The 26,477-nt window shown below is 39.7% G+C and overlaps 1 protein-coding gene across 2 annotated transcripts; it reads right to left on the reverse strand.

Annotated features, from left to right (window-relative positions):
* Positions 1–34: 34 nt before the first annotated feature.
* Positions 35–26,032, reverse strand: LOC119911141 (tyrosine-protein kinase yes-like). 2 transcript variants are annotated; one of them, XM_038729964.1, is made up of 12 exons: positions 25,445–26,032; positions 12,460–12,764; positions 10,511–10,610; positions 9,899–9,997; positions 9,560–9,663; positions 7,930–8,079; positions 7,273–7,428; positions 6,602–6,781; positions 5,660–5,736; positions 5,214–5,367; positions 3,121–3,252; positions 35–1,720 (listed from the first exon to the last, which is right to left on the reverse strand). In XM_038729964.1, the coding sequence occupies exons 2-12, from the start codon at positions 12,755–12,757 to the stop codon at positions 1,512–1,514; spliced, it is 1,659 nt and encodes a 552-aa protein (XP_038585892.1). In that variant the 5' UTR covers positions 12,758–12,764; positions 25,445–26,032; the 3' UTR covers positions 35–1,511. The 2 variants fall into 2 exon arrangements, with proteins under 2 accessions (XP_038585892.1, XP_038585884.1); XM_038729956.1 differs by having other exon boundaries at positions 12,460–12,768; positions 25,445–26,031.
* Positions 26,033–26,477: the final 445 nt, after the last annotated feature.

The raw sequence follows: 26,477 nt of genomic DNA on the forward strand, positions 1-26,477 counted from the left end.
AAGAGACATATCAAAACATTAAAAAGACAACGGAACTGTTTAAAATCACGTCTTTATTATACAAATTCACTCAGACCAGTCTCAACCCACTACCTCCCTCCCAAATATATTTTGCAATCTTGTCCATTTCCATTAATAATCTTATAAAATGAGGATTTTACAATGTACAAAGCCCTTCTTTACAAGCTCAGGCATCAATCAGTGTTATTCCCATCATAATATTGTCCCTAGTTTGCATTTATAGGAACAAAATCACTGTAAAAAACAGTTGCATTGCAATACAAATAGAGCCACCTTAGATACATGAACATGAAAAAGTCCCACATTCTCGGTCAGTTACATTTTAGCTGACAAAATGGTTGTTTCCAACTTATTTGGTGGCTTTGTTCATGTTCAGAAAGAGATTTAGAGCCATTGAAATCCCCCCCGTGTCCTTGGATGGCACAAAGGTCACATGTCAAGTGTTATGCTGGCTTGGAAAGAAGCCACAAGTCCACAAGTTTCATCACTGTTTAATTCACTGACCCATTATACAGACCGTTTTTATCTAAGCATGTCTGTAGTGATCACAGTGAAATTAAACAACCCGGGCAGTGAGGGACAGAAACAATTATGGAATTTTTATTAAAAAAAGAGTCTTAGTAGAGATTTATGGATGATGATGGAAAGTATAAAGTTTTGAAACAAAGCTATAAAACTATATTGATGTGATATGAGTAAATTGTGACAATACATTCTGATGATAAAGGAACATAGAAGAACATGATATCTTTTAAAAAATGAATTGAGAAAGATTAGAAAGGCGTAAAAGACAATGTCATTCTTGTCACCCATTTGTAATAAATGCTGATGTAATGTAACTACAGTTAAAATGTGTGGGATTTACTTTTAAATAATCCCAGTCAAATGGACTGTGATAATGAGTCCCCTGAGAGCTTCTCCCTATCAGTTTAATATATTATCTCTGTTAATAATTCATTGTTTTGATGCATAATTTACCAATTCACCACAAAAGAAGACAATTTGGAAGCAAATGGAGTGTGAGATCTCCACATTAAACCACATAAAAGCCCAACTGTTCTGCCATTCTCATCAATGTGTTTTTCTATTGCGAGGCATTATCACAGCTTATTTCACAGCAATACGCCATGTTCGTTAGAAAGTAAAAACCCACCCATGCAGCGAGTGAGATGAATGTGTTTATATCTACCAGACATTATTGTACATGGTGGTAAAACCCACATTAAAAATCATTTCACACAGCTAAGACTTGTGTAGTACCATGAATGAATACAAAAAATATATGAGAATGAAATGAAATGGTGGCAGACGCTGATAAAAAACAAAAAACAGAATCAAGAATTGGTAGAGAAAGTAGTGGTTTATGCAACTGGTTTGCCTGGTTTCCAGTCGACTTTTTATAGCGTAGAATAATTAAGACTCATGTCTTCTCCCTGTCTTTAAGAAAGTCCGCTTCATGGCGGAGGGATACACAGCAAATTCCAGGCAGGCTATAGGTTCTCTCCAGGTTGGTACTGTGGCTCTGTGGCGGTGAAATAGTCCTCCAGGAAGGACTGGAGGTACTCGAAAGTGGGCCTCTCATCCGGATCCTTCTTCCAGCAGAGCTTCATCATCTCGTGCAGGGACTCGGGGCACCCCTGGGGGCAGGGCATGCGGTAGCCTCGCTCCACCTGCTCCAGTACCTCACGGTTCACCATGCCTGAGGAGGAGACGGGAGGCAGAAGACACTGTCAGAGCTTTTAATTGCTTTGTTGGCGGGGTTAAGGTTAGGAGGAATACCAATGAAGGAATCTCCAAGAGGCTCGTGTATATGTTTTTCAGAGTAAAATCATCACTCTCATAAGTGAGCTCTAGTTTATATGTGAGGCTATGTATGGATGGCAGAAACATATTTCCTGAAAAAGACAATAAAAAATCTAATGTAAACAGAAAGGGGTCAGGATCAAACTCCTAATGATAGATTGTTAAATCGTATTTACAGTTAACCCTAATAATCAGATTAGTGCTGTAATTAATGATAATTTTTTTTACTGATTTATCTCCTGATTATTTTTGAAAACTTATTTACTTTTTAGTATACAAAATGTAACAATTTGTTTTAGCCGATAGGATATACAACAGAGAAAATAGATGAATTCTCACATTTGAGAAGCTCAAACCAGCAATCTTCTAACCAGGTATAGTGAGGATGGAGGGCTTAATTTAAATATTTAACATTTCATATAGTGGCACATTAGTATGCAGGTGGTATCACGGCCCTTTTATTGCTCCTACAGTATATCATGGCAAACCTGTTCTTCTTCCAGTTTTCTTGTTTTAGTTTTTGTAGATAAGAGACAAACTATTAATTAGAGAGCTTTAGAGGTGCTGGTAGGCTGATTTCATCACCTCTTGACAGAGCCAGGCTCTGTTTTCTCTAGTTTCCAGTCTTTATGCTAAGCTAAGCTAATGGGCTGCTAGCTGTGGCTTCATTAGTGTACAGACATGAACATATTGATCGACTCATCTAACCGTCAGCAAGAAAGTTAATATATGTATTTCCCAAAATGCCCAATTACTACTTAAATCAATTGTCAGAATTGTTTTTAATTAATGCTCTGATCTATTGGTTGTTTCAGTGTTGTGTCTGACAGAGAGTGGAGCTGTGTGAAGGTGGTGCAGAATGCTGCAGGCACTGCTCCCCAGGGCAATATCAGTCTGGCAGATGGTTATAAACAAGAGTGGTGTTCAATCTCCTGATCGTCCTCTAACAGATGGTCTCATCTAATCTCAAATGTGCGTGTGTATATATGTGTGTGTGTGTGTGTGTGTGTGTGTGTGTGTGTGTGTGTGTGTGTGTGTTTGTGTGTGTGTGTGTAAGGGCATCAGTGCGTGCGTATGGATGTCACTGTTCGCCCTGCAGGGGCATAAACAACCAGTTCAGACAATGTCAGACAGCTTCACTTCATCCTCCAACATTAACGAGCACGCCAGCTTGATGTCTACTGACAGACTGAAAGCTGATAACTCCGGCCGTGAATCACCGCCGTCCGACGCCAACGTTTTCTTTTTCCCACATCCGGTGTGTGCATGAGTGTGTCTGTTGTCACTGTCACTTACCTGGGTAGGGCACTCTGCCTTTGGTGACGAGCTCGGTCAGTAAGATCCCAAAGGACCAGGCGTCTGACTTTATGGTGAAGCGGCCATACAGGGCCGCCTCAGGGGCCGTCCATTTAATTGGGAATTTGGCTCCTGTATGTGATGGAGAGGAGAGGTGAGGTTCCACTAGAGGGCGTCTGTCTTCATTTCTGGATTTATTTCCAGGAAATCATAATGGTCATAGTGACCCACATTAATATCAGTGAGACCACAGCATTTTTTGGGTTCAGATTGATTCAGGCTTATAAATGCACCTTAGAGAAAATGGAGCTTGCTTTTAAAGGGTTGGTTCACTCAAATTAAGTAAGCGTGTCCAAGCATGTCATTATGTTCTTTGGCAATATTTATTTGTCATTAGCTATCACATTTATAAAGTAAATAATTACTTTTGCTCCTCAGAAGTCACGGTTTGATTGATGAATTAGAGACATCTCTAGATTTGTGGTTATTTCTGCCACAACTCCAGTACACTGGGGGATAATGAAATTCTGTTTGTGCATCACAAGTAGTGAAAATTACATTAAAGCAATTAATCAATCTGTATTTCCGTTAGCAATGTTGTGGTAATGATAAGTACTCCACTTGAACAGTTTTCACTGGAACTACTGAAGATATAGTCCTTATGCAAACTAATTAATGCCTGGGACTGGAAAGAGATATTTAACATTTTCAAAGCTGTGAGCGTCAAAAATCTTCTATTCTCAAGCAGTTGGTTTCACTGCCACTGTCACTGTCACATTCAGCATTTTGTCAGACTTGTGTGACCAAGAAATTCTTGACAAGCATGTTTGTGTACTCTCCAGGTGCCCTTGTTGGAGCACTATCTGTAGCTACTTTGTGACTGTTGATTTAGTTTTTCTGTGGTCAGATTACTGCTAACCAAGCTAGTCTCTATACATAAGCCGAATAAGGTTAATGACCGTGGGCTGAATGTTTAATCTTTGTACTCTTGTTCTCTTGTTGACTCTGCGTATGTTTACAAGATTTATTACTCTGTTGTACTTCCTATGGGAACTAAATATTGATCTTTCATTGATGACACTTCCTGGCTTCAGGGGCAATTTTTAATCATTTGACAACTATACTTCTGTGAATCTAGGTTCATTCTTACTGTACTTATTCATTTGGGCTCAGTCCACCACTGTGGTCCAGACTGAAATATGTCAATAAATATAAGATGGATTCCAGTGAAAATTTGTACAGACATTCATAATCCCCGGAGGATGAATCTTACTGACTTTGGTAATTTCCTGACTTTTCTGTTGGCTGGATTGGCATAAAATTTACTATAAAGTTATCTTTTAATTTGTCAATACTTTATGACCAAATATCTGCATCTATGGGCATTCCCATCAGCCACAGGTGTACTTTCCATTTAGTGCTAATTAGCAAATGTTAGAATTCTAACATGTTAAACAATAATAATTAAAAACAAGAAATTATACCTGCCAAACATTGGCATATTAAAATTGTCATTCTGGGCATGTTAGCATGCTGACGTTAACATTTAGCTTAATCACCGCTGGGCCTAAGTAAATAAAGCCTAACAGAGCTGTTAGCATGGCTCCTGGTCTTGTTAGAAAATATTTGGTCTACTATTGTATACTACATGGTATCTCAACTTGTTTTCTGATTTGAATATATAGGATTTGTTGTTCAAATGTGTTTTTACAGTTTCACAATTGTTTCCAGTAAAAATTTAAGTGTGTTTGGCTCGCTCTATACAAGCACACAAAGTAAGGGAAAGAGACCTTCATTGTGTTAGGATGGAGGCAGAAATCTCAAAATCTAGGTAAATAAAACCTAACTTATCCACATAGAGAGATACCACGAGTAATTTAGGTGAACCACCCCTTTAGGGAGCAGACATGGCAGTGAGATGGATTCTCACAGTGTGTGAAAAGCACAACTAATCAGAGGCAACAGGAGCATCTGGTTTCCACTATTATCCTAATTCACTGTGATATGAGACAACAGGGAGTCATCCTCGCTGTGAGGTCACTGCTCTCCATTTCTACCATGACACCTCATTCATAGTGTGTGTGTTTACCCACCTTGCCTCGCTGTGTACTCATTGTCCTCTATCAACCTGGCCAGACCAAAGTCGGCGATCTTGCACACCAGGTTATCGCCTACGAGAATGTTGGCAGCACGCAGATCCCTGTGGATGTAGTTCATCCTCTCGATGAAGGCCATGCCGTCAGCAATCTAAAAACAAAACATATGACAGCATCTCATGGTGGCTGCTTCAGTAAATAATTTTTAGCTTCTCACACTCAGAACATCAAGCACTCTGTCAGGCATAAAGAGGAGACTAATAATGAAAGAACAAAAGCAAAGTGTGCCAAATCTGGGAGCAGAAGACATGTTTACCTGAAGCTGTCGTTCTTTCTTTTTTTTAATCCAGAGACTTAAAATAGTAACTCAACAGCACGATTCACTGACAAATTCTGCACTCGTGAAACAAAAAACAAATACAGTAATTTGTGGTTTGTCTCACCTGTGCAGCCATGTCCACCAACAAGGGGAGCTTCAGGAATTTGCCATCACCCTCTTTGAGGAAGTCGAGCAGGCTTCCTATAAAAACAGCGACAGGGAGGAGTCGTAAACGCAGGGCAGCCATGATATACTGTAGGAGCAATAAAAGGGCCGTGATACCACCTGCATACTAATGTACCACTATATGAAATGTTAAATATTTAAATTAAGCCCTCCATCCTCACTATACCTGGTTAGAAGATTAAACTCAATATTAAATTAAGCTTGGCTGTGAAGTGGTATAAGATTCAATGATATTTAATCACTGTGCCAATCAGAGGATGCATTTTCTGCATGGAGAGTAGAGGAAAAAGGAAAAACACTAAGGCAGTTGCTCTATGACATGACATCACACAGTAGATCAACAAACTGCAAGTATTTAAACACACATGCGCACACAGAGAAGCATATGTCATAGAGTTAACATTTACACACGTAAATCTAATTACTCATAAAAGCCAAAAAAGAAACGCATTGCAGCTGAAGCTGTGAGAGCCTCCCACAAAACTACTGCAGCTTTCAATTAAACATCCCAGTTTCAGGCCTCGGGAAACCACAAGGGACTCTCAAGGACTTTCAATCTGCACAGCATATTAATTAAAACATCCATAAAAATTTACATTTTTCCTTTAAGGAAATCACCATGTGTGTATCTGACATCAGTGCTGGGTGCATCAAGGCCGCGTGATCAGTTATCTGCCTGAAAAGTCTGCAGGCTGAGGCTTGATGTTGTTTTGCTTTTCTTTAAAAATAGACCTGATCAGTGTCATGTAACAGGAAGCAGCCAAGTCTTGTTATTCTCCAGGGCTGAGAGTTCTCAGAAAATTAGCTTGATTGCTAATCAAATATGCCAGTCTGGAGCTTGTAATAGGTTTTCAGGTATGCTTCAGGTATCTGCATGTACCTTTGGCCATGTACTCGGTGACGATATAAATGGGCTCCTCAGACACCACAGCATAAAGAGGCACCAGTTTGTCGTGTCTGAGCTTCTTCATGATCTGGGCCTCTTGGAGGAAGGCCTCAGGTGACATGGTGCCCGGCTTCAAAGTCTTTATTGCCACCTTAGTTGTGCCATTCCACGTGCCTGTAGAGACAAAGATAGGGAGAAAAAAGCCCACAGGGCGCAGGGGTAATCAGTGTTGTTAATGGGCTGGGAGCAGGACAATATCATTAATTAGGTCTTGTAATTGCTCAGACATGTGCTGTCATGCGTGCACTCCTCGCAAAATGTCCCTGGGATGAGCGGATACGAGCTCGCAGTTCAAAAAGGAACAAATAAATCTGTCCGGAGCAGTCCTCCTGAGTGACACGATCTCTGGAGACACAGAGAATATAACAAACAGAGGAAGCAACTGCAGGAAGTGGATAACTCCCCAGTTTGGACAAAAATAAACACAATAAATATAGAGTGTTTGTGTGTTCGATTTATGCGCATAATGTCTGCATTTACTACATAAACCTGGGCTGATTTTGTGTTGCCCCATCTAGATAATTACAACTGAAAACTAAACAAATGCACGACGAGAAAGTATTTTCTGAACATGTTCCTGCGTGTCTTGCCTGTCTTGCTCTTACCCATCCAGACCTCTCCAAAGCAGCCTTGGCCCAGTTTGAGCTCCAGTCGCAAGGACTCCCGGGGGATCTCCCAGGCATCTTTAGCAAGCCCCTGGGTCTGAGGCTTGACTGTGGGGCAAACCGTGGTCAGCCTGTGGCAAAGCCCATCGGCGTGCTCTGTGATAAAGCAAGACACGTAGATCAAAACGCTACATTACAGCGAGCAGGGCCACACACACACCCCCAAGACATGAGTCTTTGAAGCAGCAGGATACAGCGTTTTAAAGCAGTTTCATGCATGGATTCATTCCATTTGATGTGGATGAACTGATGCGCTTAGACCAACTGTGTTGAAATATAAATTAAGTGGCTTTTTAAACACACCGCAGCCCTCTCCAGAGTCAGACTGAAATGAAGTGGGATCACAGAGATTTTAACCGCAACCCTCCTTAGGCCGGTGATGAGGAGGGAGGCTCGGAATCGTAACTGCACCATCAATTGTCGCAAAAATTAAATGCTTTTCATCTCCCTTGGTAACAGTCCGGGGCCTATTGAAGGTGGCACAGAGCAGCGGGTGTGACTGAGAGTAATTTTCAGGTGTGATGAAAGACTGCGATGAATAATGAATGAGAGAAGAAAGAAAAAGAAAGCGTGCGGGAAGCACTGCACACTTCATACCTGTGTAGTGTTTGACAAGCTTCTGCAGTGTGTCAAACTGCGCTCGTGTAGTGATGTAGTACCCCCCGCTGTCAAGCTTGCGGATCTTGTAGTGTTTCACATTGTCACCTTTGGCTTCGTCCCAGTCTCGGATGGAGAGAGAATAAGCACCTGGAGGAGACAAGGGAAATGTTCTTCATCCATCTAAACAAAAGGGTCAGTGATTGGACTGTGTGGTGCCTATAAAAGTAGATTAGATTAGATTAGACTTTATTGTCCACCTTAGTGGAAATTTCTCTTTGACTTCTCCAAAACAGAAATACAAACATGACACCACAGATATCCAACATAAAGATCAACATACAACAAAAATTGTGCCAAAAGCAGAAAACAAAAAACAGCAGCAGCAGGTGGAAATGAGGTAGATTACAGCCCACAAGAAAACACATTCAAAAATGCAGCCAGTGTCTGTATGGGTTGGGAAATAAAAGATCTCTTATATATATTTCTCACCCTGGGGGCCTTGAATCGATGGCCAGACGGGAGCAACTCAAACTCTGAGTTCAGTGGGTGTGAGGCGTCTACAGATATCCGTCTGCCCTTCCCGAGTACCAAACTGTCAAATACATCTCTGTCCATCACATCACATCACTATTTTGGAAAGCTTGTTTTTGTCTGTCACATTCAGGTTGCCATACCAAGCTGTTACATTAAACTGTAAAATGCTTCCACCAGGCGCTTATGTGCCATCTCAAGTATGTGTTGCCTAACCCTAAAGCTCCTCATCTTTCTAATTAAAAACAGTCGCTGGTTGGCTCTCTTGAAAGTAGGTGGTTTCATAAGTATTTTATTTACCACTGTAAACTCCCAGTTATCTTTTAATGTCTTATATTCCCCAAAACATAGAAACTCCATTGTTTCTGAGAAGTTTATATGGCTAATGGCTTTAAATGCTCAGAGGAACACGCAAACCCAAAACACACTTTACTCGTGATGGATAAAGAAACACACTGAAAGCAGAGGTCAGACAAAAGATCAGCACACTGCACTGATAGTTCCCAAGAAATGTAAATTATTTGTCAGGCACTGACAATGTCTGACCAAGATAGAGTAAGATTGAAACATTGATCTATTAAACAAAGTCAACAGTACAGGTTTTTGGCATTCTCTTACCTCTATACCTTTTATTTTGGGGGTTGGGCACTTAATTCTGCTTGTTTAGCCAGGCTAGTCTTGAAAAGTGCAACATAAGTTTGTTTGCTTGAATGACTTGTGCTCTAAATACTACGACACCCGTGATCCTCAGCTGACTTTGCTATGGAGAAGGGAAGCCAGGAAGAGGGGCAAATCAGAGCACTGTTTTTGTATTTACGGAAAAAAACACAGCAGCATAGTTGCAGAATTCATCAACATTCACCCAGAACCTTTCTATCAATCGTAATCTGTACCTGTAGCTCACCATTATTTGCACTAGAAAAACAATTTTGAGCTCTGTGCCTGGATGTTTTATACCAAAATGGTCATTGGGAGTTTTAGTTTTCTAAAAGTGCTCCAACTGCTGAATCGTCCACAAATTAAATGAACAGGACTGGATGCCTGAAAAATGACACCTCCCACTTTACTAATTGGTTCATGAAGAAGTGATCATCACCTTTAGTAGTTTCACTTTCTCGCACCAGATAAGTTCCTCGTTGGTTGCCTGGATTCAGCAGCAACCTCTCAGCGTCTTTGCGACCCATTTTACCAAAGTACCACCTATCAAGAGAAAGCATATACATAAAAAACCCTGCCCAACTCAAAACTTAAGTGGTGACTGAAATGCTGCATCACATGCTGAAGTTGCCACCGGGTTGTGAAGCTGTTAATAATGGGACTGTGGGCTTTTTTACAAGCCACATATGAGATGAGATCATGCTAGTGTTATTAGTCTCCTCATGCATTCGCCATTGATGGAGTAATGAGGTTATAACAAGCCGCAACAAGGCCTTACTCTTCAGCCTGGATGGAGTCAGCAGGGGCCACATAATTGCTCGGGATGTAGCCTGTCCTTCCCGTGTTGATGGAGCGAGCCTCCCACCAGTCTCCTTCTCTGCAGAAGCACAATGGCACAAGAGAGATGAGACAGATGCCATGTTCATTTAACAGACAGCCAAGGCCCGGTACTCACATATCCTGCAATGATTGATACTCTGGATGTAAAAAATGTATAATTTAAGTTAGACTTGAATACAATTATCCTCACTTTTAAGTGATTGGTTCTACATTCATTTAAACCTCCAGATTTGATACAACACTGTCTTTAGTGTGAGGTAGGACTGAAGAACATTGCCACAATGGGGACTGAATGAGACTAATCTCTTTTACATTACAATGCTATAACCTCAGGTAACATCTCTGCCACAGCATGAATTAAATAAATGATCTACAGCACTGTGCAGAGAGCCAGTGTCAGGAAACGAGTCGCAATCAATCTCATTCATGGACACAGACACACAAGACACCAGGTGCAGTTTAAGGATCACTGCTTGAAAGAGAGGTATTTGTGTAATCACTGCTGCGCTACTTGCAAGGAAACATATCTAGAAACTAGGAAGATGCGTACGTGTTGTTGATGATCTGGAAGCGGTCTCCTTTTTTAAATGAGAGATCATCTGATGTTCTAGCCTCATAGTCATACAAGGCCACAAAGAACGTGACGCCACCTAGAAACACAAACACAGACCAACGAGTAATGAATAAATACCTTGTGAGTTTGTGAAAGTGAGAAAACACATAATAGCAGACGACAATGCGAGTAGAGGACATCCAAGGGACCATATCAGGAAAATGTTCGAAGGCCAGTTAAGGTAGACAAATCTGTCTGGCCAAGGTCTGAGAGCTCATAGTGTATTGATTTTCTTTGGCTCATAATTCTACAGTAGGAGTATTACCCCTGCATGGAAATATGATATGTGACTGGACTCCACGAAGACAGACAGTGACAATCAGACACAAGCCAAAGGAAAGTCAAGATACCAAACCAGTTTTCAGCAGGCACAAGGTTTTAAAATTAGCTAATCTTTCCATCCCATGCCAAAATCCTGTAAAACATTATGTCTACTGTGCATCCCCACGCCCAGACAGATGACACTCATACATCCTAAATTTGATTGTGGCTTATTATGTCTACTCTTCGAGGTCTCATCTTCAGGAACCTAGTGTGAGTTTTTTTCTTCTCTACTAATAATAGGATCGGTCTTGTCTCTCCTAACATTATGTGTTGTGATAAGGCTTTATTGTAGACATTATTCTTTTGGATATTTATATAGAGATGTTTTTGACATGTGTAACTTAACCATTTGATCAAACTGCTTCCCTAATATAATGTTTTTTAATGAACCAGGTACCTTTATGCTCCTCCTACAGCATGCCAATGTAGAGTGCACCTGTGTCTTATCATCTATTTAATGTCTGCTGAGCTGTTTTGTCCTGAAGAAGACTGTCATATCGAAACACTGGTAAATTATTAGTGTACTTCCATCACCTCTCCACTACTGGTGTGCGTTCCTCCTCTCCTTCATACATTCATACACCCACAGCTGACAACAATGCTGCCAACAGTAATCCCATTATCTCTTGCAGAAAGCAAATACCATGGCAGTGCCACCTGTAACTCCCCTCGGAGAGCAGATAATCCAACATGGAGGAAGATTACATCCCAAATCCCACCGAAACAGGAGGATTCAATCTCATCTTTTTCAGGATTGCTGTAAGCTGCTCAGACACATTTAGAGTGATAACAATTGATAGCACGACCTGTGTTAAATCCAACACGGAAAAGCTAGTTAAAATAACAATATCTGGGGCATTAGCCGTGACACTGACATGTTGGATCAGCATAAGTTAAGCTCAATGTTAGGTATGTTTGCATGATTTAGCCAATTTACTGTTTACTGTAATACAAATCAGTTGAACATATACCTTGCTTTGAGCTTAACACTAATGTCAGCATGCCAATGACAGTGCTCACATGCTGATTTTTGTTGTAGGTATTGATCATCATCTTAGTTTAGCGTGTTACCATGCTAAGATTTGCTAATTACTGTAGTAGTAGATAAGATAAAGTACAGCTGAGCATGATGTCAATGTCATTAGTGCACGTGTTGGTTTTCGGGCATAGATGCGTGTATAAAATCCAATAATATATTACCAAAATTAAAAAATGTCAAGCTCACAGTGGCAATACCAAAAGACGTAGGGATCACCAGGGTCAGTCGGATTACCCATCTGCAGCAAGTCAAGTCTCTACAACTTGATTTAAATACCATATAAAAAATATGGTATTAAAGATTGAACACCATATGGCATTATGGAAATATTACAGCTGAAAGCAGATTGAAAAAAACAGAGATTATGGCTGCCTTGAAGATAAGAAATGCAAACCTAATAGTATGCTTTATATAATGAAGTCAAAGAAAATGGGCTGAAACATGAGTAATGAACATGAATATTCATCAATGCTCTCCATGAAGACTATCAGCATTGTAATTGCATCTTACTAAGACTACTCACTTGAGACGGCACCAGAGAACGAGTTGGACACAGGACCGGAGAAGGAGGATGACGCCCCACCAAAGGGAGTCATGGCAGAGGAGGAACCGCCAAATGGCGTAAGGGTGTGGTTGAAGTTTGCAGCCCCAGGCCCTGATAAGGAGGAGGGAGGTTGATTCTGCTGCAGCTGGGTGGGATCCGGTCCATAGTGACCTACGTGAGGTGTAGTGGCAATGGCGTTGGGATCTGACACCATGGAATTCTCTGGCCGATACTTCATCGTAGGGCCTTTGTCCTCTTTGCTCTTTATGCAGCCCATTGTCTCCCTGCCTAGACAAACACAAAGATGTCAATTTAATGCCAACAGATTACAGAGTACAGCATCCAATCACTTGCCTTCATGAAACATAAATAAAGAGAAGGGCCAAGGGAGATGCAGGATTAACAATTGCAACATAAGGCCTGTAGGAACATGTGTTATCAAATGAAAATTGAATGACCTGATATTAACATGTGAATTATTTTCTTGCTTAGATTACAAGATTATAAGATTATAAACCATTTGGTAACTGGGACATATGTGTAAATGTCAAATGCGCTTTGAATCGTGTAGATGCAATTGTGAATGCATGTTTTGAGGTATGACATGAGCAAAACGAAGGGATAAAAAGGTGATTAGCATTTCATATTGTTGTGATCTATTACATGTCATTGTTCCATAAAGTGATCCCTCAATATTTACACACAAATGACACATTCAATCCAATCTAAAGCCCTTCTGCCTTGAAATGGAGGAAAATAAGAGCTCTTTGCAGTATCACTGCTGTTTTCTACATTTATGCCCCTGCACACTTTGGGGCCCTCTTCCCATGGAGGGATTACTAAACCAGCCTACCGGGCACAGGTCCAAGGTCCGAAGAGTCAAGGGGTCCCTGTGCCAAATTCTCAAAGTAACTACAGATGCAAAATGACTACAATAGATTCAAAAGGCCACAACGAGACCCAGAACAAACACAAATAAAGCCTAAACAACTACAAAGAGATTCAAAACGACTGCAAAGAGAGTCAAAACAACTGCAAAAAGATTCAAAACAACCACAAAGAGAGTCAAAATGACAGCAAAAAGATTCAAAACGACCACAAAGAGAGTCAAAACAACTACAAAGGGATTCAAAATGACCACAAAGAGAGTCAAAACAACTGCAAAAAGATTCAAAATGACCACATAGAGTCAAAACAACCACAAAGGGATTCAAAATGACCACAAAGAGAGTCAAAACAACTACAAAGGGATTCAAAATGACCACAAAGAGAGTCAAAACAACTACAAAAAGATTCAAAATGACCACAAAGAGAGTCAAAACAACTACAAAGGGATTCAAAATGACCACAAAGAGAGTCAAAACAACTACAAAGGTATTCAAAATGACCACAAAGAGAGTCAAAACAACTACAAAGGGATTCAAAATGACCATAGAGAGAGTCAAAACAACTGCAAAGACAGTCAAAACAACTACAAAGAGAGTCAAAACAACTACAAAGGTATTCAAAATGACCACAAAGAGAGTCAAAACAACTACAAAGGGATTCAAAATGACCACAAAGAGAGTTAAAACAACTGCAAAGACAGTCAAAACAACTACAAAGAGATTCAAAACGAGCACAGAGAGAGTCAAAACAACTGCAAAGAGAGTCAAAACAACTGCAAAGAGATTCAAAACAACCACAAAGAGAGTCAAAATGACAGCAAAAAGATTCAAAACGACCACAAAGAGAGTCAAAACAACTACAAAGGGATTCAAAATGACCACAAAGAGAGTCAAAACAACTGCAAAAAGATTCAAAATGACCACATAGAGTCAAAACAACCACAAAGGGATTCAAAATGACCACAAAGAGAGTCAAAACAACTACAAAGGGATTCAAAATGACCACAAAGAGAGTCAAAACAACTACAAAAAGATTCAAAATGACCACAAAGAGAGTCAAAACAACTACAAAGGGATTCAAAATGACCACAAAGAGAGTCAAAACAACTACAAAGGTATTCAAAATGACCACAAAGAGAGTCAAAACAACTACAAAGGGATTCAAAATGACCATAGAGAGAGTCAAAACAACTGCAAAGACAGTCAAAACAACTACAAAGAGAGTCAAAACAACTACAAAGGTATTCAAAATGACCACAAAGAGAGTCAAAACAACTACAAAGGGATTCAAAATGACCACAAAGAGAGTTAAAACAACTGCAAAGACAGTCAAAACAACTACAAAGAGATTCAAAACGAGCACAGAGAGAGTCAAAACAACTGCAAAGAGAGTCAAAACAACTGCAAAGAGATTCAAAACAACCACAAAGAGAGTCAAAATGACAGCAAAAAGATTCAAAACGACCACAAAGAGAGTCAAAACAACTACAAAGGGATTCAAAATGACCACAAAGAGAGTCAAAACAACTGCAAAAAGATTCAAAATGACCACATAGAGTCAAAACAACCACAAAGGGATTCAAAATGACCACAAAGAGAGTCAAAACAACTACAAAGGGATTCAAAATGACCACAAAGAGAGTCAAAACAACTACAAAAAGATTCAAAATGACCACAAAGAGAGTCAAAACAACTACAAAGGGATTCAAAATGACCACAAAGAGAGTCAAAACAACTACAAAGGTATTCAAAATGACCACAAAGAGAGTCAAAACAACTACAAAGGGATTCAAAATGACCATAGAGAGAGTCAAAACAACTGCAAAGACAGTCAAAACAACTACAAAGAGAGTCAAAACAACTACAAAGGTATTCAAAATGACCACAAAGAGAGTCAAAACAACTACAAAGGGATTCAAAATGACCACAAAGAGAGTTAAAACAACTGCAAAGACAGTCAAAACAACTACAAAGAGATTCAAAACGAGCACAGAGAGAGTCAAAACAACTGCAAAGAGAGTCAAAACAACTGCAAAGAGATTCAAAATAACCACAAAGAGAGTCAAAACAACTGCAAAGAGAGTCAAAACAACTACAAAGGGATTCAAAATGACCACAAAGAGAGTCAAAACAACTGCTTTGATATTCAAAACAACCACAAAGAGAGTCTTTGAGTCTGAGAGTTCAGGTTTACCTACAAAATGTTAAAGTCTGGGTGTCTATCTCCTATGTAGGAGGGATGGGGGGGGGCTTTTAAATGTCTTTACCCAGGGGCCTATTGTCTCATAGTCTGTCCATGCCTCAGCATGACCACACTAGAAAATTTTAAACATTGCTGTGTCTCCTTCTGCATGGTTGTCATTCCTTGCCCTAACATAATATGGCCGGAGTCATACTGAGGCATTCTTTTGTGAGGTGAAGGCCCGGAAAATGTGGTGACAATCAGACATGCTTGTAAAGAAATCTGAGCTTTGGGAGGTCAGAACATTTTCATTCGCCAAGAACAACAGCTGCTTGAGGAGTTGGACTTAGTTAATTGGTGCTGACATGTTACAAGACAGTGAAACAATAGAGGATTGAAGTGAAATCAGAGCTTTATTCAGCATGGAGAAGATGTGGAGTATGAAAGCAGACTAAACAAAGACTAAATAAAACACAGAGCTACTGAGCAGCATTGTAGCACAGATGGTGACAGGAGTGACAAGGGCAGCAGTTCACTGAATTACAGGGTCACAATCATGCATCGGTTATCCAAAAGCGGATCTGCTGTTGCAGTAATACACCTTTCACTGATTTTGGAACAGTGGTCTTAATGTTGGGAGGCGGGAGGGATTTTTCCGCAACGGGGAAGGAGGGGCGTGATCGAGAGTTCATCGAGTTCTCCAGCTGAACTGCCAAGGAAATCAACAAAATGGGGACAAACCACAGAAACCTTTGCTCAAATAAAACCGTACAACCGTTTAAACTGCAGGTTACAGCTCGTGCTGACCGCTATTCCTTCTCTACAAAACCATTGTATGAGTGGTCAGTCGCTGGAGAGTCGTCAAAATGAAACAGATTTCTTAAAAATGTCTTCAAAGGAATATCCCAATAAATCTAATCTCAGATGTCAGAGCTAGAGCCAGTATGTTGAGAATGTTGGCATGGAAAAAAGACTATCCGAGCCAGCCTTTCCTTTAACCTTGAGACAAAACCAGTGCCATGGAAAGCAGAGGGTTTCACTCAGCAACTTAGTCAACTATGGTGGGCTTGTGTTTCATCATCAGACAGACGAGAGCCTGGCTCTTTGGCTCAGCAGTTAACTTACCACGCTATAAAGCACTGGACAGTGTCCCAGGAATATTTGCACTTTAAAGTGAGGATGTTTTTTTTCCATTCCAGAAATGAGGCATCAGCCGTTTCATAAATGTGACATCACTCTTCCAAAATGATCATAACTGCACAAATACTGGGCTGAACTTATGGAGCCTTTTAAAGAGAATTCAAGTCCTTGGATGTTAAAATAAAATACCACGTTAGTATACTGTTGCATTAATTTGGGTAAATGTTAAATCTGCTGTGAATTATGCACGACTCAAACGCATAGATGCAATTGTGCAGGCATGTTTTGAGGTATGACAAGTGAAAAAACAAAGGCATAAAAAGTGATTATCACTTTTTATTGTTGCTCCATAAAGACATCCCTTAATGACATTTTCAAGCCAGTCTAAAGCCTTTCTGCCTTGAAAAATAGGAGCTCTTTGGTGTATCAATGCTGTTCCTGGCTAGTTGTTATTCAAACAAGGCATTACATTCATACAGACCTAGATACCCCGCTTAATAATTATGCATCATTTAAATAAAAAAAGGATTAGTGTTCATCCAATTAGTTGAATGATTTAACTAACTATTTAAAATAAATCCTGGTGCCGGAGACGTTTAAGGTGCCAACCATGAACTAAAATGTCCCTGGCTTATGTCCAGCCTTTGTTGCAAGTAATTTCCTAATTTTCATTTCCTGTCACCTCTCTAATGTCAACTAACTAATAAATGCATAAACATGTACCAAACAAATGATTGTATAAAGAAAATCAATACTAAGTATAAATACCATACATTTGCTGGGTGAAAGATAACAAAAAAGGAAGCTCTGTCTGTTTTTAGCCACATTAGCGAAATGGTTCAATGGCACTATTGGTTGGTCACCACTTTGGTCCAGACTGAAATATCTGATCACTGATTGTTGTGAGATTTGATACAGATATTCCCTAAGTCCCTAGAAGATATATTCTAATGACTATGATAATACCCTTTTTATTTTTGACATCACTAATTTGTCCAATAATTTGGTTTATGACCAAATACCTGCAGAATTTGTGTTTGGTGCTAATTAATAAATGTTAGCATGCTAACACGCTAAACTATGATGGTGAACATGGTAAATATTACTTGCCAAATATCAGCATGTTAGTATTCTGATGTTAGCATTTAGCTGTGCTTAAATGCAGCCTACAGGGGCCACAAGCATGGCTGTAATCTCTTTATCATCATCATTAAGCAGAAGGAGTTCTTTGGCTTCTGTTTATTAGGTTAAGCGAGCTGTTTCAAGGATTTTATAGAGCAGATGATTGCCTAATTACTTAATTAACAAATAGAAAGTAGGTGAATCAATCAATTTTTAGCTTGTGTATTATTATTTTTTTACATTCTCAGTTTGAAGCAGTATTGCGGATACACAGAAATTCTCACTGGAGAGAAGAGTGCTTCAGAGCTTATCTGTCAGCAGGCAGGGTGTGTACAGACACACCTGTTCCCTGGTCATATTTGTATTAACAGAGAGAAGCATGACATGTGATAAAAGGTCCACTATCTTTACTAAGAGCAAATCTAAAACTGCACTATACTACACCAATGAAATTAATTCTTCTGAAGCAAAATGTGGTAAATCATTGCTTTTTACGTACATAAAAATACAATATCTAAGTGATTCCCACCAAATCCAGGACGATAAGTAGAGCAAATCAAAGCAACGTAATAAATAAATAATTTAGATGTAGTGTAGGAGAGAAACAGACCGCAAAATAGCAGGTTGGTTGAATGAGGGAGGGGAAACCAGGCAGACAGTGCCAGCTCTACCAGCTTGAGCTACTAGGAGGATTATTAGGATGGAGGATTTATCCTAAGAGGATAATAACAGAAAACAAAAAAAAGAGGAGTGACCACCAGGGCTTGGAGCTAAAACAGTGTCGATCACATACTCCTCCTGTGACCTTCAATATTTGTCACGCTTGTCTGAAAAGCACAACAGCGAGATGTGTTTCAGAGCTAAGGGGGATCTTTGTTGGAGGGCTCTTACAGACTCTTGGCTGTGATGATGCAGACGCAGCTCTGCTAACCCTCTATCTGTGCCATATTGGTTAAACCTGCCAGCCATCGCATAATGACACTATTAGCTTTGTCCACAATTCACTGTGACACCAAAGTGAGAATGCAATGACTCCGGATATGGTGACAAATGATGCTAGAAAAAGAATGTGTCTTAGGTGGTATTTCAGGCCACAAAAAGCAAGAAGTCATAATGGAAAGCGTCTATAAACAATCCCAGGAAAGATCACACCTCATCGTATAAATAACAGAAGTCCAACACTGTGCAGACTCATCTGTAGCGGATCATAAACGTCAAACCTCACTGACTTTTACATCCAAGTCTAATCAGTTCCTCACTTGATAATTCCTGAACAGCAGAGCCATGAAACCAAAAGGAAAAAAAAACTGCCTTGACGCTAATTATAGTAACTTATTGTTATTGCTGACAACATCCCACTGCCCCGAGTATGATGACCTACAACAGCACATCGCATGCAAACACGAGGAGGACTCCCAGTTACACCAGCTAAAGCCATGCAGAAACAATGAGCGAGGAAGGTGAAGAGTTTAAATTAGGAAGTCATCACACAAAATGCAAAGATGTATATACCAAGGCTCCTTCCTCTATCTGATTGGAAAGGCGTGGTCCCATTGTTTTAGCGCTACTCGTTCTGACAGATTGAGACAGAAAACGAGGACAAAGTAAGCTTGACTTTTCATTCAGCTTTAATCAAAGCATTATGATTTAGAACAGACTGAAACAATCCGCTAAAGGAAAAAAAAAATCTCTTTCTTCAGCCAACATGTGAAATCTCAAAAACAAAGATGTGTATTTTTTTATTCACAGCCAGCAAAAGACTATTCTTTGGTGTAACTATAGGAGAAATAATACATGAGTATTTCACTGCTTAGTTTCCTGCTCTCAATGGGGTTCATCTTTTCTACAAAAACTCCTGAAATCTGAATATCCCTTGTTAGTTTTATGTGCCACAGACTGGACACTATCTTTGTTTAATATTCCTCTTCCAGGCAGGTCAGATTGCTCTGACAGCTACCGGTAGAACTGATAGCTGGAGGGGATTCAGTGTCTTGCTCAAGGACACTTCACCGTGGCAGATACTTGCCAACACCTGCCTGGAACGTGACAACTACCCCAGCCGGTAGCTGGAGGGTGAACACTACCATGGAGCAGATCGGGGACACTTTGAAAAGAGATAATTGTTTTTTGGAATTTGCAATATTTGGTTAACACAAAGCAAGCTGTGTCAGGGAATTATACCCTTTCATATGAGTATTTGAAAGCTTTGGTCTGGGGCTGCAACTGACGATTATTTTCTCGATTAATTGGTTCATTGTTTACTCTAGGAAATATTAGAAACCTGTGTGTTATAATTTCCCACAGCCCAAGGTGACATCTACAAATGTCTTATTTTGTTCGAACAGTAGTTCCAAACCCAAGACATTCAGTTTACGATCAATTATGACAAAGAAAAGCATCAAATTGTCAACTTTGAGAGGCTGAAAATAGCAATTAATTTGGCACTTAGATATAACTAAAATCTGATTTCTAAAGCTATTGCAGTTCTACATTTATTTCTTACAACCCACTTACTTGTCTGCACTGTAATGCATTATCTAAAGCTGTAAGTTTCCAATATAGTCAAAACACGTTTCTTGCAAAAGGCTTAGCAACAACCCAAAAGTATATATAAAAAACTAAATGTATTAGCTGATGTCTGAGAAGGCTCCAGATGTTGCCCTAAGGAACCTCCATGAACATCTGAGGTTGCTTTTGACCCTTGACCTCTCTCCCTGCTTGTTTTCACCCAGAATAAGTACATAGTTTTAAGTTCTGTTACAGAAGCATTCACACGCTCACTCAAAGTTTCCTACAACATTTTGTGTATTTAATTCCCTTTTTATTATCTGCATATGCTCATAAAACTCTGATTTCAGTCAATGCATACTTCTTAACTTCTGCAGTTCTGTACACTAAACTAAAAACAGACCACTGTGAATCCATCGTCAGCTGTGGGAGACGGACGCTTATGTGAGTTATGCAAACCGGCCTTCTGTGTTGTAAAGCTGTGTAATCAAAACTTAACATATTCTTCTGTTACAGTGATAACTCTAAGCTGCACTCTTCTTATCGACAACCTGCCTACGGTTTCCTTCCCACCACTCCGAACACAGTGTGAGAATCCCACACAGGTTTCACAAAGTGCTGATAAGACAGAGGAGTTTTTTCTCTCTCACACTCTGTGATAGTGGTGAAGACGTTTGGGGTGCTTGCAGCGGTCATGGTTCAGAATTTTAAAGAGGGCTGCAGAGACAAAGTTTAGTTGAGTAAAGTAAAGTAAGCTGACAGTGCAAGATTATTTTAGAGTAGTGTTATTCACATTTACAGCCCTGGTGGTCAGAAACAGAGATGTCTATGGCATTAATAAACTTGCAAAGAATAGCAGTAGATGACAGACACTTTATCTGCAACAATTTTAATAACTATCTGTTAGGATTTGCTGCTTTTCTTTGTATATATCGTTTTAATTGGTTGTTTTTGGCTTTCACAAAGTTAGATGCACAAAACAGGCTTTTTAAATGGTTAATTGGCTGTTAATAAATGATAATAAAAAGATCATTATGTGTAGCCTTACACACAAACTACAGGAAATGGTTTTAGGGACCAATCTAGACAGAAACCTACATAGTATCTCATCGAGAACTGGCAAACTGACTAAATATATGCATTTTAAGTAATTTTTAAACAAGACACAAAGTTTTAATTAATGCTAAATAAATGCAAACCTTATGGATGTTAGCTAAATGCTAATGTCAGCGTGCAATATGCTCACAATGACAATGCTAATATGCTGATGCTTGGCAGGTTTATCAACATCTTAGCTTTGGTGCTAATATGCTAACATCTGCTAGTTAGCACCGAACAAAAAGTACATCTGGGGCTTGTGTGAATGCATTTGGCGTAAACATTGGACAAATTGGATAACACCAGGGGAAAAGTTATTACTAGAAGTTATTACAATTCATCTTGAGGGTTTGTACCATATTTCATGGCAATCTATCCAGTAGTTTTTGAGACTCAAAACCACAAAAGTCAACCTGATGGTGGCGCTAGAGGGTAAATCAGGGGATCACTAAAGTCAACGTGTTATATAAGACATGTGTGTGGGAACCAGGAATGTCTGCACAACATTTTATTCATTTAATAGCTGTGCTGCAGGCATGGCTTACAATGAAGCATCACAGATTAAAGCTCCTTATTGAGAATTTGCTGTTTTTCTCTCTTTTTAATGACTTTAAATAGCAAACTTTTAGATTTTTTGGATTGTTACATTGAAAAAAAAGGGTTTGTTGACAGTTAATAATCATTTTAGGTAAATCCTTAATTGAACTGACATGAAATAGTTATAAAATGTGTTTTAATGAAGTATACATTATTGTGCAAAAGTAAACTGTAAACTGAGTAAACTCATCCAGAACTTGCAATCTGACTTACTTTACTTTTAAATGTAATGTAAATGATGCATAAATCTCTCTTTTGCATATCATGCATTATAAATAAATTAAACCCTGATTCTAAAGGGTTTTAGCTTTTTCAATTGTTTAAACCTCTACTCCCCTGAGGTTTAGATTATCTCGACTCTAATGAAGTTGACATTTGGATGACAGTCAGATAGCTGAAGGGTTTGATGGTGGAGTTCCTCCATCCATCAGCCAGCAGTCTGAGTGAAACCCTGCCCAGCATCTCGTTGGGCAGCTGTTAGCACCTGACGCTGCAGACTGGGAGTGTCTCTGTAGCTTTACTGGGCTCCAGATCTGCAACAGATGCTGCGTCCCACCATCTACCACATTCCTCTGATGCCAAAAGGGTTAAAACTGGGTCTGGAGAAATTTCATGTGATGTTTCAGATGTGAAGTCTCAGAGCGTCTGCAGAAACATCAGTAAATTGATTCAGATCTTCACTGTACTGGGTGTACAGTTCTGTTGCAAGCACCCTTAAAGTAAACAGACCCTGAGGCTAACAACATTTTGTGGGCAAGAAGAGACTTGCAAAGGAGTTAGATTTGATAAATACTCACTATAATGGAAACGACTGGAGACTTGGAGGGTTTGACTGTTTTACTTTGAAACATATCAGTCAAATTCCTCAACTTTCTTGGAAATTTGAGTGAATATCATCACAAATTCTTCTTAACTTGACAAGATTGTGTGTGTGAAAATGTTTCTACACAAGTCCTCATAGAAAAACTGTTCATGTGAGAACATCACACACTTCCCAGGGTCTCATGGGAATACCTAAATACTGGCACCTGAGTCTTTTGTGTGAGCTTTTTTGGGAATGAGTGTCAACAATGATAAATTTGTCAGCACATAATAGGGCCAGGCATTTGAACTGTCAACATCTAACAGAGTGACTGTAGCGATAGCCCGGATTAGGCTGCTTTCTCTGCAAAAATATACTCACTAAAATCTGAATCTTTAAAGACTTTGCCGCTGGTTTCTGCAGTTCTTGACTCAGAGTTTTAGTTCAAGTGCTAGTGTGCTTTACTGTCAGAGAACAGAGGAAAAGTCGTAGAGTTTCTTTTGAGTACAAACATATCCAGACTCTCTGCCAACAGGAAGATTTTTGCTCATGTTTTTCAATCTCAGTTTCACATATAAGTATTGGGCGAGCACTCACAAATTCTGTCCGTTTGTAAGGAGCCTTTTGATGAAAGTTTAATGTAAGATGTTTAAAAATGTAAGAAGAATCATGAGCGCTTGCCCAATACTTGCATGTAAATTCAATAGATTTTTGCTCCGGGCTGATAGCACCCTAAAAGATTTCAAGAGATTTAATACAATGACACAAGTAGAACCTGTTCCTTTCTTTGTATTGTATATGTTTTATTAAAATGTTGTAAACTTAATTTTACAGAAATCTGATTGATTTCATTGCAGGGTAGAGCAGAGGATCCAGCTGTATAATGTGCACTACGACCTGGGAACCAATAGCAGTGGTGTCTGCCCGAATACCAGTCAAGACACTGGCACTTGCCTGTACTGTGCTGCGAATGGCTCATGCCTGTCTTGCATCAAGGACATGGTTAAACCACGCACCCCAGGCCGCCCACTACGTTCTCAACAAAATCATCACTGTCTGCTGTCCTGGATCCGCAATAAAAACCGTTCAGACGGCACCTTGGCCCGTAATAATTCAGCTGTGTACTTGCATGATTCTTGCAGTTTTTTGGGTTTTATACAGATGGCTGACTTATAAAAGTGTTAAATAAATGTAATGTAATGTAATGTAAACCCAGTGTTTACAGAGCTGCTGCTGGAGCAGGTGGGGGGTGTGCTGCCTTGCTACACCAGATTGGTATCAGCTTTATATTGGCCTTATTAAGCAGTTCAGGGATCTGAAATTACATAATAGAGTTGTTTTTTTTGTGAATGTCATTTTAAAATTTAGTATTTATGTTATCAGTTTCAGCAATCACGGTATATGTTAAATAAAAACTGTGTCACTGAGGTTGACGGATTTTAAATTTGTGATTAAATTAGTACTGTACTGTAGTATCAGATCAATACTCCGTTTGAGCAGATATTTAAAGTCGAGTTTAAAGAACCTGTATTGAGAGAGAAAGAGTTGGATCAGAGCATCTCTATTTGTGGAGTCATGACATCCTGAGTTGACCAGTCACATTTAAATCGACCTTATAGCGTTGCACTGGTACTGGTGACCGATTCAGGAAATATAAATCTTTCTTTTCATATGTGGCTGAGAAGCATTTTTATAACACATATCTTTCCCTTCAACTGCCTTCACTCCACGCTCACCAGCCCTTATATGGATTTATACGAGCAATGCTTCAGAAGAGCAGAGCTGCTCAGGATGAGCCGCGTCCTTTAACATGACATGTTCTCCAGTGAGTTTGATTTTAATGTGTCACACTGTGCTGGTAAGGATGACAACTCCACAGCCCCTGCCCCTCAGAGTGGAAGTGGAATAAAGTAACAGCACAAGAAACTGTGACTCAGCTGTTCAATCAGTAAATTTGAATCCAAAAAGGGCCCGAACATCTGATCTGACAGCAATATGAATCAGCATGAGTCAAAGATTGGTTTAGATATTTGAAATGATGAGGTGGCACTTTTGCCTCTTGTTTCTCATCGGAAACAACATGACTTTAAATAAATACAGCTTCACTACAGTCTAAACAAATGAAAACAGAGACTATTTTTGTTCACAAATTATTAGAAAATTACAGATAGCATCGATTAAATCTTTTTTTCCATTGGCGTTTTAACTTTTAACCTTTTGTTTTACTTCTAATCCTTCAATGAGCTATATATAAGATTTAGATTTCTAAGAATTAAACCATCTAGTATGAATGTTTTCATAGTGTAAAATATCTGCCCTCTCAAGCATGTCTCTCCTTTTTTCTGATATGCTTGCACTAATTTGCATCCTTGTGGGGATTTTAAGCACATGCTTAACATACACTGATATTTTTACCTTTTATTTAAAAATGATCGAATGATTAACACATAGGTCTCAGTTTGCAGAGGAACTTGCAGTACAAGCTACAAGCAGGTATATTTGTATGATCGTAAAACAGCTTGATTCCTTTGTTGATGACAGGTCAGACAGGCGAGCAGCCGCGTTTCGGCCATATCTTATCTAATCCTGCTGCTCCTTGACAAAGAGCCGTTCAATTTGGGATTTTACCTTCACAAATCCGCGTGCTTCTTCTTCTTCTGTTCTTCTCCTTATTTTTTTCTTATTTCCCCCCTCCCTCCACTTGAATCAGATCCCGGAGACGAAAAAAAAAATCCGAGTTATTCCAACCGGGACGGAACCGCCTTCATCCTCACTTCATCCATCCAGCAGAGCAACTGTGTAGAGATTTGGTGCTGAAGTTAAATCAAAGCGGTGCTACAGTTTTTCAGGATGGCGGAGGCGACGGAGGAGACAGTCATTGTTGTCAGAGAGGATGAATCCAGCTGCAGCATGTCAGTGATTAACAAAAAAAAAAAAAGTGGGATCCTGAAGTGTCCCAGCTCTTTGTCGCCCCTACTTCCTACTACTAAACTTACATCAGCCCCCACACAACAACATGGCCGACCCTGCCTGCGGGACCGGAGCCACACAGCTGGAGACCATATAGACTGGGGAGATCCGTCCGGTGCGGCTGATCTGAGAGCAGCTGGGAGACTGGACCCTTACAGAAGGAGAACCGGCGGACTAATACATACGTTAACGAGATAATAATGTGAGGAGGAGAAGAAGAGTGGAGGTTGGTTTCGTGCAGAAAAGGGAGGACTCAAAGCGTCCTCAATTTGGACGATTTCCAGTCGGAGTGCAGATCTCTACCTCCCCCTGCTGGTCGTAGCGATGCTCCTGCAGCTGCACATCTGCAGCTCACATTAAAAGTTGCTTCTAAAGGCAGCGATAGAAGAAGAAATCAGAGCTTTTATATAGTGTCGAAATTCAAATTTTTTACTTTTGTAAAAGTACAAAAGTAGTCCTTATGTAGAATGGCCCATTTCAGAACGATGTGTTATATTATTGGACTATAATTACTGAATTCATTAATACATCCATCGACAACCGCTTATCCTGCGTACAGGGTCGCGGGGGAATTCATTAATATGTAAAGCAATTCAAACTAATTCAAACTTCTTTATATGGGTAGCTTGTGAATTTCCACAAGGGATCAATACATTTTTATCTTTATCCATAATAATACATAATCATTAAT

Source organism: Micropterus salmoides, unplaced genomic scaffold (assembly GCF_014851395.1).
Source record: "Micropterus salmoides isolate LMB-PRFRI ecotype aquatic unplaced genomic scaffold, ASM1485139v1 Ms_hic_scaffold_1, whole genome shotgun sequence".
Taxonomy (NCBI): domain Eukaryota; kingdom Metazoa; phylum Chordata; class Actinopteri; order Centrarchiformes; family Centrarchidae; genus Micropterus; species Micropterus salmoides.

Excerpts from the sequence above, each read along its gene's own strand:
- LOC119911141 (XM_038729964.1), bottom strand. The coding sequence starts at position 12,757 with ATGGGCTGCATAAAGAGCAAAGAGGACAAAGGCCCTACGATGAAGTAT. Across the intron at positions 9,664-9,898 it reads GACTCCATCCAGGCTGAAGA|GTGGTACTTTGGTAAAATGG; the intron begins GTAAGGCCTTGT and ends TTCTCTTGATAG. Across the intron at positions 8,080-9,559 it reads AGAAAGTGAAACTACTAAAG|GTGCTTATTCTCTCTCCATC; the intron begins GTGATGATCACT and ends TGTCTCCTCCAG.